Source organism: Rhodnius prolixus, unplaced genomic scaffold (assembly GCF_049639745.1).
Source record: "Rhodnius prolixus isolate KJV_2025 unplaced genomic scaffold, Rpr scaffold_11, whole genome shotgun sequence".
Classification (NCBI taxonomy): Eukaryota; Metazoa; Arthropoda; class Insecta; order Hemiptera; family Reduviidae; genus Rhodnius; species Rhodnius prolixus.
Genome location: NW_027411625.1, coordinates 8422331 through 8446597, shown reverse-complemented (window position 1 = coordinate 8446597; position 24267 = coordinate 8422331). Strand labels below are relative to the sequence as shown.

Sequence of the window (24267 nt, the reverse complement as noted above, 5' to 3'; positions counted from 1 at the left end):
TAAATTCATATATTTACACACTTGTATAACAACGCTGCGAGTTTGATTGTATAATATTAGAGTCCAATTTGTATTATTATTATAATAAACTATGTTACATTAAATTAGTGTAATTTTTTATTTATTTTACAAATACAAAATTTTGGGGATACTTTCCGACCAAGCATTCAATGCCGACCAAGTGTTCCTACTTACAAGAATTAGTTTTACGGTAACAGTCGTCTTTCCTAAGCTGGAATAAATCTAGTGTACAATTGACAGTCGAATAAAATTGAGTAGGAACACGTAGGAGCAGGATAAGAAAACGGATTGGAGAAAAAGGCTAAGGATGTTGCCCTTTAAGTGGCTGGAAAGTGAATACTTATGCACAGCTGAGAGATTATGCTGCGACAAAATTATCTGATAACACCTGAGAACACTTGAGTTACACGGCCATTAAGACAAGCATGATACTCTATACAAATAATTATATATTCATTACGGCTGCAAAGTAAAACTAACTGGCACCCTTCAACCTCATTACTTTCATTACATCAACCTATACTGCTTTTACCTAAAATTAAAACTACTAAACTAACATATTTACCTCATTTTGTACAATTTGAACAAACACATTTTAAAATTTACTCGCTATTTTCTTTTCTTTTTAACTTAAGGTTTTTGACTTCTGAAATCGTTGGCACCCGAAGCTTTTTCAGTGCACTGTCGGCTTCGGAATGTTCCCTCGTTACAGACAACGCTGCCAACACCGGACAGTGAACTTTGAATCTCTTCTTGGGAAACCAATACGCTGCTAATCACTGATCTAATCCATTCCCTTTTACTCGCTATTTTTATTCAAAAATTATCAAATCATGCTTATCACGTATGTCAGAGAAAAGTGTTTGAGAAATGTTCAAAATGTGTTAATAAATTGGTTTAAAAAAAATAAAAATGGCTCATTGTTGAAAAATAAGGTTATTCTATAATTAAAAACAGTTTAATCTGGCTGAAAAAGGGTATAATAATTTATGCGCAAATAGGTGCTATCTCACTGCATTCGTGGAAATCCAAATCAAATCAAATCACAAATCTCTCTAAAGATGGATAATATGGAGGAACCAGCCAGAACGAAGAAAGAACAAGTAAATATGTTCTATCAGATGAATGCTTTAGCCTGGGTTTTGAGCGACTTTTATTCAATGATTATTTCTTATTGTTGAATTAAAATTGTAGCACGCTAAATAAACATACTGAAAATTATATATATATATAATTTTAAAAATAAGAAACAATCAATGCTTTTTTAAGTGCGTCACTTTACAATGTAACAATGTACTTTTGTAGTTTAAATCAACATTTACAAGGTGAGGTTTGCGGCGAGCCGACCACATCTATAATTTCCATCTTATTGGGAGCGGGTGACTCCTTGGCCGCTGGATTGATGTCTGGGTTGGAGGTCGCGGGGTCTCCACCTGAACACAGTTCCGGCGGTATTACCAGCGTCTGAAATCATAAGCAGAAATTGAAAAGTGTGCATACACTCACTTGATCACTAACTTTAAAAGTGTTATCACGATTACTAACCTTGCCAGGATTACAAGCTTCATATTGATGTCTCAATGACTGAAGCTCAAATTCGCAGGACGACATGGCTGTGCGCAGTTCGTGCAACAGCAATAGATCGCTGCGTAGCTCGTTGAAGTGTTGGCATATCTCCTCTGTTGGTGTGGGATTTGCCTCTAAAATGTAAAAAAAAAAATATCCAGAAACATTAAACGAGTTTCTCTTATTCACATTTTTCGTAATTTTGGCAACTTTTCTATTGGCTGATTTATTTATTAGATTCAATCTTTTAGGAAGAGAGGGGCGGTATAATGAACGCGGATTTATGTGGTAGATTTTCAGTTCGAGTTCGTCTGTAACAACATTTTTTGTATTATTATTAGAAAACTATTAGTGGATTAGTGGAAAAGTATGAGCTTCTACCCCAGTCACTATCCCACCTCATTTGGCAGTTGGACGTTAAGTCTCGTTTGAAAAATGGGTGATTATATGATAGAGAACCTACACTCTAGAAAAAAAATACAATTATCTTGATTGAAACATTATTTTCAATTTCATGTTGACAGTAACGGGTCTCATCCAATATTTTGCATCAATTCAATTTAAAAAACCTTGTCCGATTCAAACATTACCAAGCGTACAGTAAGAAATTGGAATGAGCAAACTTAGAATTTTAGAGTAGATTAGAATGGGCCAAAAGAATGCAACCTACCTATATTCATTTCAACCAACAGTTGTTCGATGGCTTTGATCTTCTTCTGGCCAATATTGGCCGGCAGCTTCATACGCTGAGAGCGAAGATATACTCCGCTTCCCTTCAGATCGGGAAATTTTATACTGGTGATTTCTCCCGACTGAAACAGACAATTTAAGCAACACTGTATTCAAGTATTACTATCCTTGTTGAGAGTCACATCCAATTACGTCAACATACGATCAAAACATTTCTGCAAACTTAACAGAAGTCTTCAATTTTTTGTTATTTTTTTAATATGAAAACATCGTGAGAAATAAAAAATCTAATGTGAACTCTCATACGATTTATTCCGAAGTTTCTATCTCACAAAAATTTACTTCAAATTCCGAACTTTGAGTCGTATTTAATACAGGAAACCTACCCTTTGAAAAAATTTGTATAAAAATAAATGATTGAATATAAGTATTATAAACTATGTGTATGTAATGTACATACGAATTTTTAAAAAAGCCCTTTTGAGAAAGTGAACGATCCATTGAGAAAAAAAGTACTTTCGGTTGAAGAATTTTTTACAAACTCGATTTTAGCAACTTTCAGGAAATTCGCACTTACAATTCGGCCAAGTTCTCAAATTTATTATTTCTAGTTCTCATTTAAACTTGTAAGCATTATGTTAGGACTATATAATGTAATAGCAATAAGTCCCCGAAATTCGAGTAATAGAAAGTATTACGAGTAAAGAAAAAAAAAAGAAAGTACTAAAGAATCCATTTTTGGTCGGGTTGCAGGAGCCAATCTTCGTTTGGGCACCCTGCCAGGGCGGCGCATTTCACCAGCCTGACTGTCGACCGCGGTGATAAGTTTCTGTAAATCTTGGGTCTTTTTATCACGTTCTTTCTTTCTCGCCTCGATCTTACGCAGTTCATTCTGCAACATTTGTTCTTCTTCTACCTAAAAAAAAAAAAAATAATAATAACAATAATACAAATTAAAATTAAATAAGTTTTTCGTCTTAGTGCAGAATACTAAAAAGGTAATTAGAGAATTGGAAAACCTCAATTAACACAAATAGGTTTCAATGCAGAAGACATGTAATTAATGCGCAAATGGAATTTAGGAGAAGCAGAATTCGGAATGGCTTCTCATCAATCACTAAAAGTTGGACACTGACGCAGTTTACAAACTACACTTTCAGCAGAAGTTGGGTTAGCTACTAACTGTAATGCCTGCTCTGGTCTTCCTTAAACTAGACACATATTTTCTTTTAACAAACTATGCTAAAATGGAAAAAACGTACCTGTTCCTTAGTGCGGCTGTACAGTCTGGCCAGCTGCTCCTTGCGTTTCCGTTCATGTTCCGCATCAAACACGTAGTTCCTCATCTCCGGGGTCAAACCTTGTCCAGTTTTTATCTGTAATCAAATTAAAAATTTGTTGATTATCACTAATTTTGTGTGAAAATTGTTGTAATTTTAGGAACAATAAACATACAAGGTACAGAAATTACACTTTTGGATATGTACCTTACGAGAACGTGAAAGGTGCTTATGTAAATGTAGCTAAGCTAAGCTATGATTACTATGAGTTCAATTCCCAGTTTAGGCCTTGGATTTTATGTGTGGTTAATGTGAGAAATTTACATTAGTAAATTACTTGACACCTGTATTTAGTTGAACGTAAAGCCCGCCTGATGTTTTATACTTAGATCGAATTGTGACGGTGTTGGTAAGTCACGCATGACTCCGCAACCCCACTGCACTTTTTGGAGCAGCAACTCCGGAGGCTTTTGGAAAGTTTGGAGACATCTGTATGTCTTCTTCTTTATGTGTGAGTGAGCCAACTGCGTCCACACATTATATGCACGCTATTTATCGTTCAAGCAGTATGTAACTGCTAACGTAATTCGAATAAATCTCGTCATTTTTTAATTTTCATAAATTCAAAAAGCTACAAAGAGGAAGACATAGGATAAGGAGTGAATTATACCTTGGCCAGCGCTGAGCAAATCCCGTAATAGCGTTCTTTTAGATCTTCTATGCTTCTTTTACTAAACTTGGATTGCTCCCATCTGTCGGCCATTATGCCAAACCTTAGATCAAACCTGCAAAGATATGTGATACTATAAATAGTATGAGTTGCTCAGCATAGATATTATTTAAAATATGTCACTGTAAACATTGTTTTAATATGAACTTTTTTTTTTTATAATAGTAATTTAAAATAATCTGATGAATATATTATTTAATGTACATATTTATAAATAATTTAATTAATATTATTTGAAATGACAAATCTGTTTAAAATACTCCTTTTTAAATTTTCTGTTTTTTTATCGCCTGTCTGTAGCTTGTCTGCAATTGTTTGCATGAGTTAGTACATATGTATTTGCAATCCAATTACATATGTGTGCTAAATGTGTATAAGATAATTTGTACATAAACTGTTTCTCCATGTTCGTTCATATCTCTTATTGTTTTATGTCAAATAATTTAAACGAGAAAAAACGTTTATCTGAACATAGTACCTGCGGCATAGATCAAACAGGTGGTCCGTTTCCGCTCTGGTCCACGAATCGTTTGCTAAATAACTGGCGTACTCAGAGTCCGAATATGTAGGTATTTGTACTTTCTGGAACATGCAGACCTCTGAAATACCAACTGATCACAGCTCATAGCTCATGCAATTTCTAGCAGATGCTTACCTTGTTAAATCGAGCGAACGGATACTCCTTGCCCTCATCGGAGACCCGCCTCCAATGGTGGAAGACAGCGTTGTCAGAGCGCGCTGTGTTCGTGAACGGCATCCACTTCCAAGGCCGCACACTCTTCATGCTTAGGTTGGCCTTCGTATTCTTGTAACCCTGTCCTGCATCAATAATTATTGTGGAATGTCACAACATAACCAGTATTCTAAAGATATGATTATCTGCGAATTCTTTATTTGTTAGTTTAATAAATTAAGTATATAAAATTTGATAATACTCACTTCGTAGAAACAAAATAAAATGTTTTTTCAATAGTGGAGATGACAGACAATAAGTTAGATACTCAGAAAGTCGAAACTTTTTAAAGCAGTTATTAATATAAAGATAAATAGCATATTTGTAGGGCTAGAAAATTACATTTCTATGACAACGGAGTAGGATAACAAAAAATAAAAAAGGAAATGAACTCACACAATGAAATCCCGAACAAAATAAATAAGTTAAAAAATCTAAAACAATTAAAAATTAATTTATTATTATTTTATTACTTTATTATGTGCATAATTAGGTGGTCAGAAAAACAAATTTACCGCTTAAAAAGGTTTCAATTTTATTGAATAACATTTCTAATATTCGATGAAGTTTAAAAAAAAATTAAACAAGGCATTAATTTTATTTAGATCAATATCCCTCAAAAAACCAACCACTGTTTCTACTTTTGAAATTATTGCTTTAATAAAAGAAGATATTCGAGTATAGTTATTTGGGCAATGATTAGGCCATCTAATCAATTATCACTGAAATATATATATTTTTTTTTACATAAAAATAGTTCAACAAAATTCTGAACCAGACTAACGAATTTGGGCAAGAGCTACATATATATATATATATATTTCACATCACAATTATGTAAATAAATGTCTTAAACTAACTAAAAAATCTACAGTACGGATTAAAAGAGCTGTTAATAACAAGTCAACGTCGAAAGAGAGAAGTGATTATGGGAATACTGGAACACAATAGCTTTGCAAGATTTAACACATCTCAAATCTTGGTTATTTAAAATATTTTTAAAACCTGTAACTGTAAGATATTTTAATTACCAATACCAATTAGAGACAGATTAGATTCAAAATTAATGTCTAGAAGAAACGCAAGTGTAGGTAACCTGCCCGAGTCCCTAGCTAAGAGCTAAATCTACCAACCTACCCCCACGTTTGAATATTTTAAAGTTGCTATGAATTCTTTCGGTCTTCAGTCTGACATATCCATTAGAAGTGGGAGGTATCCTCCTCAATAATTTTTTTTGGGGGGCGCATACACTGCGATGGTCATTAGCACCAATGTTGTTACCTCATTAATATTTACCCCATTAATGTTTAGAGAATGAAGATGCCCATGTTTCACCCATCAGCCTAATGACAATCCCAAACTTTGTACCAAAATTTGGGTAGAAAAATTCGGCAATAGAAACGTACATTGCTTCCTTATCAAAGCAGTGAGAGACAAGTTATGAGAAATAAAAAACACTGACCAGTATCTGTTGGGAAGAGTGGCGGAACATCTTTCTTGTCATTATACAGCAGGGCAAACACCTCGCGGGCCATGCCTTCAGGTCGGCGAGACACTTTTGGTGCACCTAACTGCCTGCGGAACTTCCTTTCCGGGCCGATAATCGCCTCCTTGGTGATGTCCGGACCTTGCTGGCGGTCAATCTCCAGGATATCTCTAATGTCACCCATTGTCTGTTATAAATTAACAAAACAAACACTTGAATTAAACATCTTTGGTTTCTTTTAAGTGCTCTTCATGATCCGCCAGCAACATTGATTTGAGCTGCTCAATCAGAAGCCCTTACATTCATCTTAGGCAGTAAGTGTAGTAACTTTCAAATAATCCGCTGTTAAACAATTAAAAAACTTTTAAAATTTCAATTTCTTAATGCTGGAACTATGCTATACGTTTCCTATACTTTCTTCCAGATACTAAAACACACACTCTGCTATTTCTTTCCTCTGCTAAGAGTGGCTGAACAAAATTGGTTATAATTGCCAAAGCAGGATGAAGTTTAGGCATATTTTTATAGTACATTCTATTTAGCTGTTGGTTAAAGGTGAATACTCATGGAATACAGTGTAGCAACAGCAGCTGTACTTACACTGTTCTTTCCAGTAATGAGTGTAATTATTAATACTCCGTAACCCACATACAGATTCAAAAAAATGGTTCGCAATACAATTGACTTTTTGAAAATTTACAGTTTAACACAAATAGCGAATGGAAACAACAACCTGATTTAAAGAGCTACGAAACATCATAAGTTATAAAAACTATTTTTTAATACACCTAGATTATGACAGGAGTACACTGGGTAATATATACTCAAGTGTTGTGTAAGACCACATCAATGAAATCACTTAATATCGTTAACAGAATCTTACCTCCATAATTGATGCTTAATTAAATTTCACTAAAGGCTTCGAAAACTTCCCAAACTTACGACTGACTAAACTTGTTTCTTTTATAAATACAAAGGTTACATTGTGGCAGGTTTTGAAGCTAGTTCACTGATTGCTCGATGAAGCGCTTCATTCTGAGGACCCTATTCTTTTTTCTTACTGATTGAGAGGAAGTATTGCGATCGTGGCTAATTTTTTACGCCGGAATATGTACGTACTATACATTTTGAGGTTCCCTAAGTTCAAAAAAGGTTTTTGTTTATACACTTAAAATTTCTGTATGGGAGTTGAAATTTGAACTTTTTACGTTATACCAAGGACCTGGTGATCTGTTTTTGTTCGTTATCTTTCTACTGGAAGTTCCACCTATATTGGATGGATTGTTTAGTTTTTGAGATTTTCCCTTAAAATGCCCTTTCGTTTACCCATTGCATAGTATAGATCAGCGATTGCTAAGACTCTTTTCTGATCTCTTTTATTTCTTTAAATTTTTTTTTTACATCGCCTTGAGTTTCGGTTTACCTGGCCACTTTAGAGGTTTTTCCTTGAGAGATTTTTGTTTTTAAGAATTGTTTACTTGGTTAGTAGTATATTAAAATAATACCGTCAAAAAACGTGACGTCGCAGCTTTTCAAAATCACTAAAATAATTGGTTGACCATGATCCGTTGTTTTTTGCTGTTTATACCCTATAGAAAACTTGTAACTGGGAACTTAATTACCCATATAATAAACAAATATACTAATTTTTTGAATCAAACCTTGTTTCGGAAGTGGTTTCCTTCTTTAACTAGGTCCCTTATATTTCATTCAGTGTTGCTCTCCTTGCAGTTAACGCTATATTTATCTCGAGGTCACACTAAGTAACAGCGAAGTTTTATTACGCTTCCTTAACAAGTTTTTGTTTCAAGAGCAAGGCTCGTACAATAAAGAAGCAATTACAAAGAATGATTTTTATTTACATTGACTTAAATAATCCAAAATTAATTTGTCTTAGACGGTTTTTGAGGGAGATAACCTCATCACGCCCACGACGACCAAAACCCTGGTCTGTACCTTTAAACCTCAAACATCTCGTCTTTTTTTTCTTCTTCTTCAATCACTGAACTATAGTGGCCTTCAGGAACACCACACCTAAAATATAGCATCGTTATGAGTCAAGTTAAATTAAGAGGCTTGTCTATAATAGTGATCTTCCAGATACCTGATGGGTTGATGCGGACAGTGAGTTGAGAATCCGGATAAAATACGCCTGGCAGGTTTTCATTCGTGTACAGATCCTGGTAACAGAATAAATTATTGAATGAGGCCTAGCTTGTGTCAAATTTGAGGAAAGTTTCAAATTAGGCAGTTACTGATCATTAAATGCAAGTAATTAAATTATCTAACTTCCCGAGTTGGAACCTAGTGATTATTAATAAACGGCTGGAAATTATTCCTCTGGCTGACACCATACAAAGATGTATTGTGGTACTGGGTTAGATTTTATCTATTTGTTAGTAAAAGGCATTTATGGTAGAGTATAAATAATATTTTTGATAAGTGTAAATAAGCCTTTAAGCTTTTTACCAAGAGCCGCTCTCCAGACTGCTAAGTCTATCTAAACGGGACTGAAGGATATGCTCTAACTAGAATGTGTCACTATTAGAAAACTTGTATTACAGGGTCTACGGTTAACTGGACGAATTTAATCTACCCAAGAGATCCAGATAAAGTTGATAGTGCTGTAGTTACTTACACGAACACTCTCAGATTCAAAGTTGGATCCTTTACTAGAGTGTGTTGTGGTATGAAAGAAGCTATGTATAGATATAACGCTCATACCAAATCCGTTTTAGAGTTTGGAAGACAAATTTCGCTTAGGACTTCATTCATAGGTTTTCATCGTGGCTAAAGCTCAGAATATATGAAATTACTCGGCGCCTTGTCATTGAATGAAATAAACATTAAACCAACCTTGATTGTGTAGCCCTTAGTATGTAGCAAGGAAATTCGCTTCAGATCCAGGGTGAAAGGGTATGGGAAGCCGTCGTCTCTGCGACTGCAGATAGCAACAGCATACGAATAGTCCTGATTTTGATATGGTGTTACCTTCCTGGTCCATACCTCGACCTTGTCCTTCTGTAAGAAGTCAGTTGGTTAGCACGCGGCAGCAGCGCCATTCCTCCTCAACAAATCAACAACACTAATGTTACCCTGTACACTCGAAGTCCCTGTATGCCTAGAGGGTCTTGATGTACTTCGATTATGTTCTTGTTCAACAGTATCTCTTGGAACTCAGATCTAATAGTGGCCAAGTCGGTTGATAGCAATAGAGGAGCCGCTAAAATTGTCCAGATCGCCATTTGCACTTTGCTTTGGTCATAGCTTAATCCAAAGTTACCTATTATTAACTGTAAAAAATATGTGTAACAAACAAATCTGTAAATGTTTTTATAGAGAACATCGCAAAGGACTGAAAAAACGATAAGTTGCACTTCCCCGCGCAACCAATTAATTTAGAGAAAGACCAATAAGTTCTTCCTATAGAACAGAAATACGTATGAATTGCATTGAGTTGGCTGGTTGCGAGGGAGTTATCGACATGGTATTAATTCTAATAAATTAATGTGAATGTTCTGTCCCATCAGAAATAAACTTCAACCAAATTTGCGACTGCTAATGAGTGCAAAGCTGATCATACATTACTTGGCATTGGTAAAATGCTGGAGCAATTTTTAAAACAAGGCGCACTGATAACAAGTTCAGAATACCATATCAGGATCGTTCCAATGCCCAGGCCCAGCATACTGGGCGATGTAGTCTTGTTTCAGCGCGTAGTAGTCCATAATATCGGTCACACTTCCCCAGGAGTCCTGAATGTCATCATAATTTCTCCACAGGTTGCAATTTTCTGATAATACTTGATAATTTGTCTGTAAAATAACATTTAAATGCAATGAAATTCTAAAAGATATTCATAATACGTGAATGTTAATCGTGAAATCCTGTTAAACATACGGACCGGTATGCTTGATGCGTCATGGTAGGCAGGGTAGCTACAGGAATACACTATTGGTCTGCCGGTCTGGTTCAAGTACTGCCCGAGAGCCTCATAACCTAAAAAACCAAACTCGTCTCAGATCTGCAAGGTCAAAACAGGGAAAGACCCGACAGGATCTGACCAGCTTTAGTGACCTAGAAATCAGTTTGAGACAAAGTCTATGTGAATTTTTTGAAACTGCGAAGGAGTAATTCATGCCGACCACAGTCTCAATTGACTTTCAATTTACTCAAACCTTTACTGCTAACAACTTCATACTTGTATTTCACTTAAAAAATAGTTCCAGCGTTATGTTTGATATTTTGCAAGTTCTGTTCTAGCAAGATAACACTCGGCCGCACTTACCAATGGATCCAAAGCTAGTTTACCAAAATCATTGCACTGAATACATTGAACTTTTTTTTAAAATTCAAGAAAAGTAATTAATTTAATATTAAGTATAAGGTTCAATCAAAATAGGAAAGCTGATTCAGGAAGAAAATGAAGTTCATAAGCATCTCAACCACTCTTCACTTTGTGAAGGAAAATTTAGATTATTTACCCTTAGCGTAATTGTATCCATCATAATAACAGCCATCCACCTTAATGTAGTCAATTCCCCACTCTGCAAACATGGTGACATCTACTTTCTCGTGCCCAATCAATCCAGGATAACCTTCACATGTCTTGTTCCCGTAATTTTCATAAATACCAAACTTTAAGCCTTTTGAATGCACCTGTGTGGGAAAAGAAATCAACAATTGGATCTTAACAATAAAAGTTACTAAACGTTTAATATTAATAACCACCGTAAATTGGACTAATTTTTATAGCATGCCTCTTAATAATATATAGGTGTTAGTTCTGTACTTGTGATTTCAAGACATGTATTTTAACGAGAAGACATTTAACATGCATAAAAGATCGGAATACAAGCGAAATAATGAACCAAGTTCACATCGAATTTCTAATTGGACACCAAGTTGAAGTAAATAAAGTGATGGTTAATCATCCGGCCTGTTGTTTTGTCAGCAGGAGGAGCTACAGATTCTAAAGTTCTCCGGCTACATTGTGCTGCTATCTTCACAGTAATCACTCTCCTGAACGCGATTTTGGATATGCATGCATATGTATAACCTACTTGATTGCGCAAAAAGCTTTCTGGGACGTAGTAGTTTGTGGCGGTTTAAATTTCAATTCGTAGCTTTTATAATCGAAGGTTGTGAAGGATAATCTCGAATACTAATTTCGTCTAGAATAATAACAATCAATATAAAAATGCATGGCTTGCATTTATGCCACAGTGACTGGCTGACTTACATATTCAATGAGTTTGGGCATGCCGTAAGGGAAGCGCGTTCTGTCGGCCACTAGATTACCCTCTTCGCTGCGCCTATATTCCAACCAGCAGTCGTCAATGATCAGGTACTGGTAGCCGGCCTGCAGGTAGCCTTTTTCCACCATCAGGTCGGCTGTTCTGCGCACCAGAGCGTCACTACGACACACAAATAAATGTTTAATATTAAGTGGGAGGACCCTGCTCAGGGATGTCTAAAGCTTCTCAGGTTCCTTACAGCAAATGAGACATAGTGTGAGTATTTTTCCTGCCAAAGAAACCTAAAATTTATTTTTATATTTTATAGAATTCAATATATAATATAATTTATGTTATATGTATATCTGTTTATAACTGTTTCAACTAATAAATTGATCTTTAGTTTCTTATGTGCTTCTAAGTACCTTTCCGTTGTTGTTTTCTTAGTGGTAAATCCAAAGGTGAGTTCCACTTCAGTAAAAATGTTGGGTCGTTTGGCTTTCGACTTACATTTTAGAGTATTATTATTATAAATGTTTTATTGGAAAATATTAATATAAATGTTTTGTTTTTTTTCTTCATACATTTGGCGCCTTGATCAAATGATCGTCAGGCGAGTTCCATACTTTAATTTTATAATTCAAATTAAACAATTATTTCCATAAACATACAAAATCAATTATTTTCACTTTATTAATTGTTTGGTAATTATATTATATTATGCCCACACAGGCTTTTACAACCCAAAAAAAACAATCAAAGAAACTTAATAAACAAACTCCTCCATTACATGCATAAATATACTTGTGAACAAATAATTTCATTGCATTTCCTCCGGACAACTATTGTTAGAAAGTGATCCCAGAATCAATTGCGGGCAATACAATTCTTTCTAGAGGGCAATTTCACTGATCTTCCCTTGTCTAAATTTATATGCGTGCTTTATAAATGATGCGAGCACAGACCAGTTTTTACCATTGACTAATTCTAAACATTGTTCGTTTGAAATGATCACATCCCCAAAGTATTGCTGCCTATACTCCGCCAACCCAGCGCATTCTGTTAAAAAATGGTGTAGGTCCTCAGTGGTACACATATAGCACAATGGGCAGTAAACGGACGATTCGGAAACCCAAGGTTTATAACTTAAATTTAACATGTCCGACCTAACTTTGATTATCCATGTGCAATTTTGAAAACTTTGTGTATTCAAATAACGATTTTTCAAACTGAAATTTAGGAAATTATAGAGGGGGTGGTATGTGCTGTTTGTGGCTCTAGACAGTAACCGGCTCATTTCATTTACATTTTAGAGTATTGTTCATAGTTTTTGGTGACTGATTTATTAAGCCAAATGGAAAAAAGAATATTGTCTATTTCAGACATTATTTTTTTATTTTTCCTATGCTTATGACCAACTATGTGATCTTCAGAGCTGTGGAACATATTTTACAGTAACAGAATTATAATGTACATTAATTTGATATAACAATTAGTTCACAAAAAATTAATTACCTTATGCTACTGACAATTTGAACTAATATTTATTTCAAATTAATGTACATTATGTACTGTAAATATGTTCCATATACGATGAAACTTGTGTAACTGTACTTTGTACTCTAAAATTGGGTCCAGGGTTTTTTACTCAATATGCCCAGGGTTAATATGTAACGTTAATTAGTTGCCTGAGAAGTATTCGTAATTTTTATTTATTTCGTCCAGTAATAGAAATGTCAATTATTTCATTTGTGTATTCCTTAGCAGATTTGAATTATCATTTATCTAAAGCTATCCTATTTACCTTACCTACGTTTCCCTTAATACCCTCTAATTCATCACAAATGGACCTTTATCAGCAGGTCTGTTACGATTATTAACTGCCTTAAAGATATAATTATTTTTGTTCATAAACTGATTTTTATTTTCGTCAGTATTGATATCTTGAACGTACACTGTAGAGACACGGGACAATATAGTCTCGCCTGTTCTTTAGTTGATCATTTTTTCCGGTTTTGTTACATTTAGATTGAGTTAGGCGTGAGATTGGCCTAATTGTTTCACTTCCATATTATAGGTACTTTCATGTTAGAGTTTTTATTAAAATTAGTGTTAAGTTACAGTATTTTGGTTTATATTGTTATTTACAATAGTGTTAGGCACATTTATGTTGTTACCATTACCACTACACAACTTATCTTGAGTTGGGCACCAACTCAGTTTGACACCTATTATAGTAGAATTAAGAAAATTATTCACAAGGAAAAGAAAAAGAGATAAGAGAGAGAACTAATGAGAAATAGAGAGAGAAAAGGTATAATATAAATAAATAAATGAGGAAAAGCAGAGAGAAGGAAAAAGATAATAATAATAATAATAATAATAATAAAAAATGGAATTAAAATTAGAAATGAGGAAGTTTAAGTACGAAGTCATTAGTCATTAGTATAAATTCATCAACCTTTTTATACTCCCAATTGTTACTCAAACATCACAGGTGCAGAAGCAAATCAGAAGTTATTACTGTTAGCCAGTAAATAAATGAAAAAAGTTTAGGGAACAAGCACATATTGCATTCTGAACGTTTTAAATGTTTTGAATATAGGTTGTCGAAAAAAGAAACCTCTTTGAAGCATACAAATAGAAGAGATTATCATTAAAGTGATAACCCCAATCAATTTGGTTGAAATGTCGACAAGTACTAATAACGTAGGGAAATTCAGTGAACGAGTTAGAGGACTTATCGGAACGATTGAAGAGAGGTCATATCTTTATTGCCAGCACTTGAAATGGTATTGTTTCATAGTATTAAAAAAATAACTAGTAAGACTACCTGAATTTGAAGATGTTGTTAACAAATAAGTAACTTTATCAGAAAAGATAAGTACTCGTAAAATTAATTTTTTCGAAAAAAGGTAATTATCACAGTAACATTGACAATGAAGACGACATCTCACATATATCTCTTATGACACTCTTAGTAAAAATTAACTAATATGTTTGGAAAATATTGGTTAATTTTCTCTCTATGTTAAATGATTGTAAATAAACTTTTCACATCTTTATTTTAAGATATTTGTTTGACGACATTAAGAAACAATTGTGTTGTCTATTATCTTCAACACATTTTTTTGTTATCTTTAGTCTTTCATATGTTTCTTTAAAAGCTTTAAATGTTTTCTACAATTATGAACAATTCCCAATTCTTTCTTGCATACAATAACACCATCGAATAAATAATCTTATTAAAACTGTTTGGTAAGTCAGTTGTATTAGAGCTGATCGTCTAAAACTTCACGAAAAAGCGGAACGTTGAAAAACACCCAACTTTAACAATTTTTTCCTCTTTTCTTATAAAAAGTAACAATTTCCAAATTTTCCTTAAAATAAAGCGCATATTCTCATTTACAACTAGGCGCCACGGTAGCCGAGCGGGTTAAGAGGCGAGACCTGCAAAGCTAATATATTGCATTGTGGTACTGGGTTCGATTCCTGGTCTTGGCCTTGGATTTTATTTAATGATTAAATGTGAAATAGTAAAGTACGTTTGCTATTCGCCTCCGTCCACGACACCTAGTAAATGGTAGTTGGACGTTAAGCCCCGCCTGAAAAAATAGGCGATTACTTTACTTTACTTTTTACTTTACTTCTCATTTACAACTGTCATTTTTTGGTCGCAATAACGCAGATTGATTAGTTTTTGAAAAAAAAACCTGTGCCAAAAACACGTGAAACAATTTTCATGTCACTCAATCAGGAATTTCATGTAAATGTGCCCTTTGGAGTTCTCAAAGTTGTACATCCAATCGGAGAAACGTTAGTCCCATATTTGAAAGGCCCCCTGTTATCCTATTATTAGTAATAACTCTGTAAATCTTAGCCCTAGTAGTAGAAGAACATAGCTAGCATAAGTGTGTATAAATTCTAATCAATATTAATGAAAATTTAATGCAGTAAAATTCCTTAAAAGATATCAATAGTTATACGATTTAAAAAAAAAACACACATAGGCTTTTACGAACATTTCTAAATGGCTGAAATGCGATAAATTTATGAATGAAATGTTGGGCACTTGCTGGTTCGTGAACCTTTTGTCGTTTAATCAACCCTTATACTTGACTTTTTAATCTAAGCTTTTGTTAAGGAGATACAATTGCTTTTATACATTAAATTTTTAAAAACTAAAGCAAAATAGGCACTTGTGTTATAAGATATTTATATCTTTTAAATTCTTTGTGTTTTACGTATTCCTATTCATATTCAAAATTTTGCAACATTCCTAAGGCATACTGATAACATGCATAAGTGCGTCTCTAGCCACTAGCCAATAATAATTTAAAAAAAAAAAACAGTTGAGCGCCTTTTTGGCACTGAACTTGAACCTACAATTATGTCTACTACAAACTTCTGAAGGTGTACTACAAACTTAATAACAATCTTAATAAGTACGTAGTACTGACATTAAGAATTAAGGTCACTATGTTACGTATTAAATTCTTTGATAGTTCAATTTACGTTAAAGAAGGTATTGCTGCAATAACAGCCAACAAGGTTCCTTTATATTTGCGCTTATCCTAGTTAGCATTAACTCTTAGGTAAAACTGTATAGAATTAAATTTACTAAGGGTACAATCGTTTCTAAATTGAAATAACTCACCTAATGCATTCATTTGGATATTTTGTGCAATCAATAGTGCATCTGAACCTCTCCCATGTCATCCAACCCATCGGTGGAGTGAGGGCCAGTCCGTTGTCCAACGCCAAGTTTCCATCAATTAAAGATATAATTAGTAGAACTGAAGCTATGAATCTGTATAGGATAGAACGCAAATAAGATGTAAATATGAACAATAGTGGATGACATTGCTTTAAATTTTTCCCAAGTAAAATGAAGTTGTTAAGTTTTAAGTGTAAGGTAACCAAATCAAGAAAACGTTCATGTATCTTCACATTATATAAAAAGACCAAGACTGGCGGAAAATTCAAATTTAATATTTCGTTTTGTTAAGAAAAAAATGTACGAAACCATTAAGGTTTTGGTCAAAATTGGTCAACAAAAGACACTTTACAATATAAATATGTTTCTTTTATTTTTTATTTTCTTGAAACTAGTTGAAAAGATTTTATGTAAACTTCGTATATAAAGTGCACCTATCAATTCTAATGTTTGTTTGAGGAAAACTAATTTTAGAGGAGGAAAACGTTTGGTGTCTCTCTAAATGGTCATCTAATTAACCATATCAACGCATTAACTTGCTACTTTCGTTAATTTATTGCAAATTTCTATCTAAAGACACAGACTAATTAATATTTTTTCCCAAAATGCAGTAAAATGTTTTACAAAAATTTACTTTTAACACTTTTACAGCCTGTTTACCGTTCTTTTCCTCGTGTATTTTATACGGATTGGCATCGTTTTGTCAAATTAGACGAATCTGTTCTTAATTTATACTGTTTTCTTAAAAATGATTCAGTAGTCAGATTTATTTATTTGTTTGTAGGGATATTCCCTTATAAAATATCTCCAACTGATATTGCTCGTGTTTATAATGATTCAATGGTAAAGTAGTAAATATAATCTAATTTAACATTATCTTAAATTTGCAGAAAAATTGTTGAACATTTTCAACTTCACTTTTACTATTCTATTGATATACTTCAAAATATATCTATTTCTTGACAGCTTATAATTAGGGCATACAATCAGAAAGTGATATAGACTGTCCTGGTCGCGCGTAATACATACTGGTCATTCAATATGACTTTAAAATTTATAGTCTACCATCTTAAACGATTCTAAAGTAGAAAGGCTGAGTCATCACTAAGGAACGGATTTTTATGTATTTAAAAATGCCAAATATTTAATTAAAATATGCATTTATTTTCGTCAATTATGTGGAAAATATGTGATTTTCTTAAAATATTTTCTGGAATATTTAAGTAAAATGAACATTTTTTTTTATGAAAATGGAATTTTGGGGGGGGGGGAGTTATAATGATTTATACAACAAAGAACATTTTTACTATTTATAAAAAGATGTGTTACATTTTCAATTTTGAAAACTTCACTCTTCGAAATTGTTTGCAACCACATGAAATTTCAAATGTTAGAACGTAAAGTGACGACGATTTGGGCGTAAGATGGACTTGTAACGACTAAAATCCTTTGAAATGAGGATTTTTAAGTTTGTGGAAAGGGATATCTGCTCTAACCAAAGCCCGACACAGATCTGTACTCAGAGTAGACTTACTTGATGATGGAGATGTAAGGAAGGCTTGATAGGACGTCCTCTCTTTCTTTCTATTTTTATTCTCTATGTGCGATCTGGTGGCAATATGTTAGGTGACTCGGGAACGTTGAGAGCAAGAAACGCGCTTGTCACAAGCTGTGAAGTACAAAATGTCTCCATCACTTCGAAAAAGTTCTGCTGGAAACTCGCGAAGATATTTAGCAACCAGTTGTTTGTTTGAAGCCGATGTTCGTGGCCTTTCACCCAAAAAAGAATACACTAAGTGACCGAACGAAATGAATTGGACACTTCAACGAACGAGCTGAAAGAACAGACAACGTCAGACAACATCAAAAAACTAACAAGTGCCCGTCACTGTTTAGCAGCATTCTGTGTAAATTACAATAACCATTGTACCCACTGTGATTCACAGCCCTACAGTCTGTGGTTCACAGTTCCTGTCAACCACCTTCCAATTATGAAAATATGCCCAAAATGAAAAATATGAAAAAATATGTACATATTTTGATTAAATATGTAGAAATATTTATTTATTTTAATAAAATATGTATAAATATGCGATAACATCCAAATATGTGCAAATATGTGAAATAAAAGTAGACTCAAACGGCTTAAAAAGTGTCAGTATGAATACGAGGGTCGTTTGAAAAGTCCGTGCAAAGTCAGAGAGATAGTACTACTGGCGCGTATCGAGGTTATGTTTAGTTAGTAGCATCTCTTGGAAAAACACACACGAAGTTTCAGCCAGATCGGTCTATTTCTTTTTGTTTGGCATTCGTTTGAATCGAGGAAGTCGAGTGATTTTCAAAAAATGGACGAAAAAGAATTTCGTGTGTTGATTAAACACTACTTTATGAAAGGCAAAACGCCTCAGGAGACTAAAGAGAAGCTTGATAAACATTATGGTAACTCTGCACCTTCGATTAGAACAGTTTATAAGTGGTTTCAAAATTTTCGGAGTGGCCATATGGGCACAAGTGACGCTGAACGTTCTGGACGCCCTGTTGAGGTTACTACTCCAGAAATCATTGCTAAAATCCATGATATGGTGATGGATGACAGAAGAGTGAAGGTGCGTGAGATTGCTAGTGCTGTGGGCATCTCGAATGAACGGGTACATAATATTTTGCATCAACATTTGGACATGACAAAGCTTTCCGCAAGATGGGTGCCGCGATTGCTCACGCTTGACCAAAAACGAAATCGTGTGAAGTGTTGCAAGGACGGTTTGCAGCTGTTCCAGAAGAATCCGCAGGACTTTAAGCGTCGTTTCGTCACTGTGGATGAAACATGGATACATCACTACACTCCTGAGACCAAAGAACAATCTAAACAATGGGTTACCAAGGGGGAATCTGCGCCAAAAAAGGCGTAGTCCGTTCCTTCGGCCGGAAAGATTATGGTGACTGTCTTTTGGGATTCGCAAGGAATAATCCTCATCGACTATCTGGAAAAGGGTAAAACTATTACAGGTGCATATTATTCATCGTTATTGGACCGTTTGAAAACCGAGCTGCAAGAAAAACGCCCACGATTGGCCCACAAAAAGTCCTTTTCCATCACGACAACGCACCAGCTCACACCTCAGCAGTTGTGGTCGCAAAATTAATGGAAATAGGGTTCCAACTCGTTTCACATCCCCCCTATACTCCAGACTTGGCTCCCTCGGACTACTATTTGTTCCCCAATATGAAGAAATGGCTGGCGGGAAAAAGATTTTATTCAAACGAGGAGGTGATTGCAGAAACGAATGGCTATTTTTCAGACTTGGACAAATCCTATTATTCGGAAGGGATCAACAAACTAGAGCAGCGATGGACGAAGTGTATAAGCCTAAAAGGAGACTATGTTGAAAAATAAAAAAGGTTTACCCCAAAAAATTAAGTAGTTTTTATTTTTGCACGGACTTTTCAAACGACCCTCGTACTTCTAGTTGAAAAACGTCTGTAAATTGCCTAGAAAAAAATATTTAAATACATACGAATCCGTTCCCTAGTCATCACTAATTTGTTAACAATTCTGCGCTTTCAAATAGACGTTCTTTCATGTAAATATTGTTCTCCTTCTGTCACGAAACTACTGCTTTTAAAATTAGAATTAAAGTGAGAATTAATGATTGAGTGAATATCAAGGGATGGTTTGTGATTTTTTTAATTTTTCAATTTTTTTTTTATTTTAAGTTGTTTTAAATTGATGTTTTATCAGTTACCTTCAACATATGATCCACCCTATGGTTATAAGTTTATGTTCTAATTGCGAAAACCAATTGAATTTTATAAAATGATTCAGTAGATTTATCTATATTCAGTAAATTTATTATAATTTGTTTTTTAATGTCTTACAAGTTTACTACTTCTACATGATAAGTTAGCCAATTTATTAGATCCAACATGACACATTGAAGTAGCTGTATTTCATTTTTTTTTTTTTTTTTTTAAAATTGAAACCATGATTATACATTTTTCTCTCTTTTAAGGGTTTGCATGAAATACTAAGTGTTCCTTCAGTATCATCAGATTTAGATTCTGAGATATTTTTCTTTCTTTTTCTCACAAATAAATAAATAACTTACTTTGTTTACTTATGATCACTCAATGCTGAAAAGAATGCAAAACAAAATACCAAATGCTTTCTGTAAGAATTATTTATCACATTCAACAAAATATAAACAATTAAAAACGTACATACCTAAACGAGATACAGTGACTATTTAGAAAATTAGCGTTGTACATAATATATTATTCGTATTGCTGCTTGAGCTATTAACACACTAATTTAAAATATACATGGGAGATACGTTGGCTTTTTAGTAAGAACTTACAATCGAGTGGGGGAATAGAAAATGACCAACATGACTTACTAGTGCAGGTAAAAAATTGTAAAAAGTCATATTCTTGCCGATAAATAGCAATAGATGGGTCACTTTTAACAGAACAACATAAAATTCATAAAATAGTATTACGAACAATAAATTTTATTACAATTCATAAGAAATTTCTTTCAACAGATTTATTTTTTGTTAAGTGATTTTGAAACTCTCTTAACCCATTAAAAATTTAACGAAACTCAATAACACGCTGGCCTATCCTGCCGGTAGGTTAATAATTTGTTAAAAAATCTGATAATGATAATAGATCGTTAAGTTTTAACATAAATTTGCATTAAATAATTTCAAACAAAAGAGATATGCGTTTAGGAAAGGAGGGTAAGATGCAAGCGGAGTTTAAAAAAAAAAATTATTGGCACCATTACTAAGAAAATCGCATCAATTATTCAAATGAGTGAAGGACTCAGGCCAAATTTAAAGTATCGGAAACGACAGTTGAACCAGGTAGAAATATCAAGTTTGGACTTACTACGAGTTTCTGACTTCGATATGTTCTGTTCTCAGTCCTCGTACACAAAAACTAAGTTAGTCTTTGTGCAAAAAACGCAAACTTTTAGGGGCAATCAGTGGTATAAAATACAAGTTGGGAATTTTGTTTAAATCTCATCTTTGAATAAGATTTGATAAAAATTGCGGCTTGCAGCAAGAGATCGTATTGGAGATCAATACAAAGGAAAAATAGTATATGAATAGAAAGTCGAATATTGCTAGAACTGAGAAAATAACGAATCAACTTAAGCTTAATTGTTGCAGTAAATAATAAAATATCAACATACCTCATTATCGTTGTAGTTTGATAACTCTTTGCCTCGAGCGTACTACAAGAGTTATCACGATGCTATGTGCCGGCACTCCAGATAATTTATTCAATTTATTTAAAAATCTGAAGAAGATAACTAGAAATAAATTGATTTAAATACAGCACCAATGATAGATGACACAGTTTAACTGCAGCCAAAATCATATTTCTATAGATCTCTTCCATAAGACAAGACAAACAAGTGGACCGTTAGTCGAGCTTGAGGGTGGTAAATCCGCTGTAGGTCATTAACATCTGCATGACCTGCCATATAAGATATACAACTTTCTTTGTCTCCAATCCCTTTAGCTAGTCATTTCTTACAGTTCAAAATTCAAAGTTGAAACTTACTAGTTCGAAATAAAATTAAAAATTATCTGATAAGTAACTGTTACTCACCGGAGCAAGCAAGAAATGTCTTATTCTAGCTCTAATGCTCGCTTTTGGTGGATTATCTATCGAAATAGACAGAATATGATCCATTCTCTCAAATATGAAACCATGGCCGGAACAAAGGGTGTCACCACCCCTTTGCATTAGGATTTTTTTTTTTTTCAAAAATATCAAACATCTTAATAGCCACGTTGTTACAGAAGAGAAACCAAAATGTCTGTCTGGGAAGTGATTAAATTTACAATGATTGCGGGATATGCCGAAAACAAAAAGGAGTAGTTATTGAAAAAGTAATACTGAAGTCAGAAGTAGAGATGATTTGACAGTAGTTTGAATAATTCTAATGACTAGAAACCTAATCAATATTAACACTCTTTGACAAAAACTTCCAGTAAAGTGCAAGGATCGATTAAACGACAAAAATCCGAACACTTCATTCATATTTAAGCTCGATATTTCAGATAGATAAAAAATGTTCGAAAAAAGCTTATTTATTTTTAATTAAATTTGTTTCTTATATTCTTCCCCATCGTACTAAACTGAATTCTCACTCTACAAATAATAATTTAAGTATTTTAACATTCGCCTTAAGAAAATGTGTTCATGAATCGTTACAGAAGATAAATATATAAAAGCCTACCAAAATAGAAAAAGAGGGTTGGTGTATTACAACAGTTGGTCTATTACTGGCATATTCTGAATGAAGGACTTAAAATAAAATTTCCATCCTGAATTCCAGCAGAATGTGAACTTACCATTAAACACTGTTAGTCAATAACAATTAAATAATTATCATATATATGTGCAGACATTTATATTTACTATTATATTTAAATGTAGTCCGTATAATTATGCACTTTTTCAACGTGTAAAATAGTTTTAATTTGATAATTAATATTAGTAAAGTACTTAAATAATAATTAGCTCCTTTTAAATTGCATTTCTCTATTTTAAGTTTTAAGTTGGGGGTAGATTTAGGGGTCACGTTGATAAGATGAAAGTAGAGCATATTCTCAGCCACGTCCACCCGAAGTTACCTCAATTATGACTAACATTTGTAATAAGTAGTTTTATTCATTATTAAAACTGTCCGGTAGGACAGTTGTATAAGGATTGATCGTCAAAAAGTGCACGAAAAAGCGTAACGTTAAAAAACACCCAACTTTGACAATTTTTTTCTCTTTTTCTATAAAAGATAAAATTCCCAAATTTTCTTTAAAATATAGGGCAAACCCTCCTTTATAACTGTAATTTTTTTGCAACCCCCCAGACCTAATAGGTTTCGAGAAAAAAGTTGCCGAAAATGAGCAAAAACGGCATTTTCAGAAATTGTTGTTGTTCTTCTTCTTGTTGTTGTTGTTGTTGTTGTTGTTGTTGTTGTTACCTTTTTTGTAAACTACGTAGCGCCTAAACGCGAGAACCGATTTTCATGAATGAGGTGACATTCGATTCGGAATTTTATATAGATGTGCCTTTTGGGGGTCTCGACGCTGTACACCGAATTAGAGAGGAGTTAGCCCCCTTTATGTAAGGCCCCCTTCAAAATTATTATTACTAATTACTCTGTAAATCTTAGCCCGATTTTGATAAAATTTGGTAGGATGATAGAGTTAGGGCTCCCCTACGTAACATTAAAGCGGCGATCTGCTCTTACACTAGTTAAGGGGAAGTATAGCAATCGTTTCAAATTATCGACAAGTGAACTGATTTTCATGAATGAAGTGTCATTCGAATCGAAATTTTGTACAGATTTGCACTTTAAAAGTCTCGTCGCTACGCCTCATATGGAGGGGAGTTTGCCCCACCCAAGTAAGGCCGTTTCTAAAACTATTATTACCAATATTTCTATAACGCTTTGTCCGATTTTGATAAAATTTAGCACGAAGAAGTGATTAAAGCTCCTCTACATGGCTGTGAAGTGCCATCATGCTCTTACACCTACTAAGAGGAAGTACTGAAATCGTTAAAATTATCAATGGGTGAACCTATTTACATTAATGAATTGTCGTTCGATTCAAAATCTTTGCCTCTTTGCCTTTTAGGGAGAAGTACTGTAATCGCCCGTTTATTTTTCTTACTCCTCTTAAAAGGAAGGTCTGAAATCGCAGTTTAAATTTGCTTTTTACGTACAAATACCTTCCTATTTTATATAAAAAGGCTTTCTCAAAAAAATTGTTATTGAGGATGCTTTGGG

General features: G+C 33.8%; 2 protein-coding genes across 4 annotated transcripts; both read right to left on the bottom strand.

Annotated features, from left to right (window-relative positions):
- Positions 1-742: 742 nt before the first annotated feature.
- On the bottom strand, positions 743-7527 carry DMAP1 (DNA methyltransferase 1 associated protein 1). The gene is made up of 10 exons (XM_074138700.1): positions 7390-7527; positions 6483-6693; positions 4943-5106; positions 4766-4869; positions 4228-4342; positions 3540-3653; positions 3002-3193; positions 2258-2399; positions 1567-1721; positions 743-1485 (listed from the first exon to the last, which is right to left on the bottom strand). The coding sequence occupies exons 1-10, from the start codon at positions 7393-7395 to the stop codon at positions 1333-1335; spliced, it is 1356 nt and encodes a 451-aa protein (XP_073994801.1). The 5' UTR covers positions 7396-7527; the 3' UTR covers positions 743-1332.
- An 817-nt stretch (positions 7528-8344) lies between these two features.
- LOC141459527 (alpha-N-acetylgalactosaminidase-like) lies at positions 8345-21771 on the bottom strand. 3 transcript variants are annotated; one of them, XM_074138703.1, is made up of 10 exons: positions 21658-21771; positions 16401-16553; positions 11749-11923; positions 10991-11165; positions 10411-10505; positions 10160-10321; positions 9602-9799; positions 9363-9527; positions 8611-8686; positions 8345-8540 (listed from the first exon to the last, which is right to left on the bottom strand). In XM_074138703.1, exons 1-10 carry the CDS (start codon positions 21660-21662, stop codon positions 8506-8508), a joined length of 1239 nt encoding a protein of 412 aa, XP_073994804.1. In that variant the 5' UTR covers positions 21663-21771; the 3' UTR covers positions 8345-8505. The 3 variants fall into 3 exon arrangements, with proteins under 3 accessions (XP_073994804.1, XP_073994803.1, XP_073994805.1); XM_074138702.1 differs by lacking the exon at positions 21658-21771 and adding an exon at positions 20683-20741; XM_074138704.1 differs by lacking the exon at positions 21658-21771 and adding an exon at positions 17995-18362.
- Between the last annotated feature and the right edge of the window lie 2496 nt (positions 21772-24267).

Coding starts and splice junctions, on each gene's coding strand:
- DMAP1 (XM_074138700.1), bottom strand. Junction 4,870..4,942: donor CGTTCGCTCGATTTAACAAG/GTAAGCATCTGC, acceptor TGCATGTTCCAG/AAAGTACAAATACCTACATA. Junction 1,486..1,566: donor AAGCTTGTAATCCTGGCAAG/GTTAGTAATCGT, acceptor TTATGATTTCAG/ACGCTGGTAATACCGCCGGA.
- LOC141459527 (XM_074138702.1), bottom strand. CDS start 20,726: ATGTACAACGCTAATTTTCTAAATAGTCACTGTATCTCGTTTAG. Junction 10,322..10,410: donor ATGACGCATCAAGCATACCG/GTCCGTATGTTT, acceptor GTTATTTTACAG/ACAAATTATCAAGTATTATC. Junction 9,800..10,159: donor ATTGGAACGATCCTGATATG/GTATTCTGAACT, acceptor TATTTTTTACAG/TTAATAATAGGTAACTTTGG.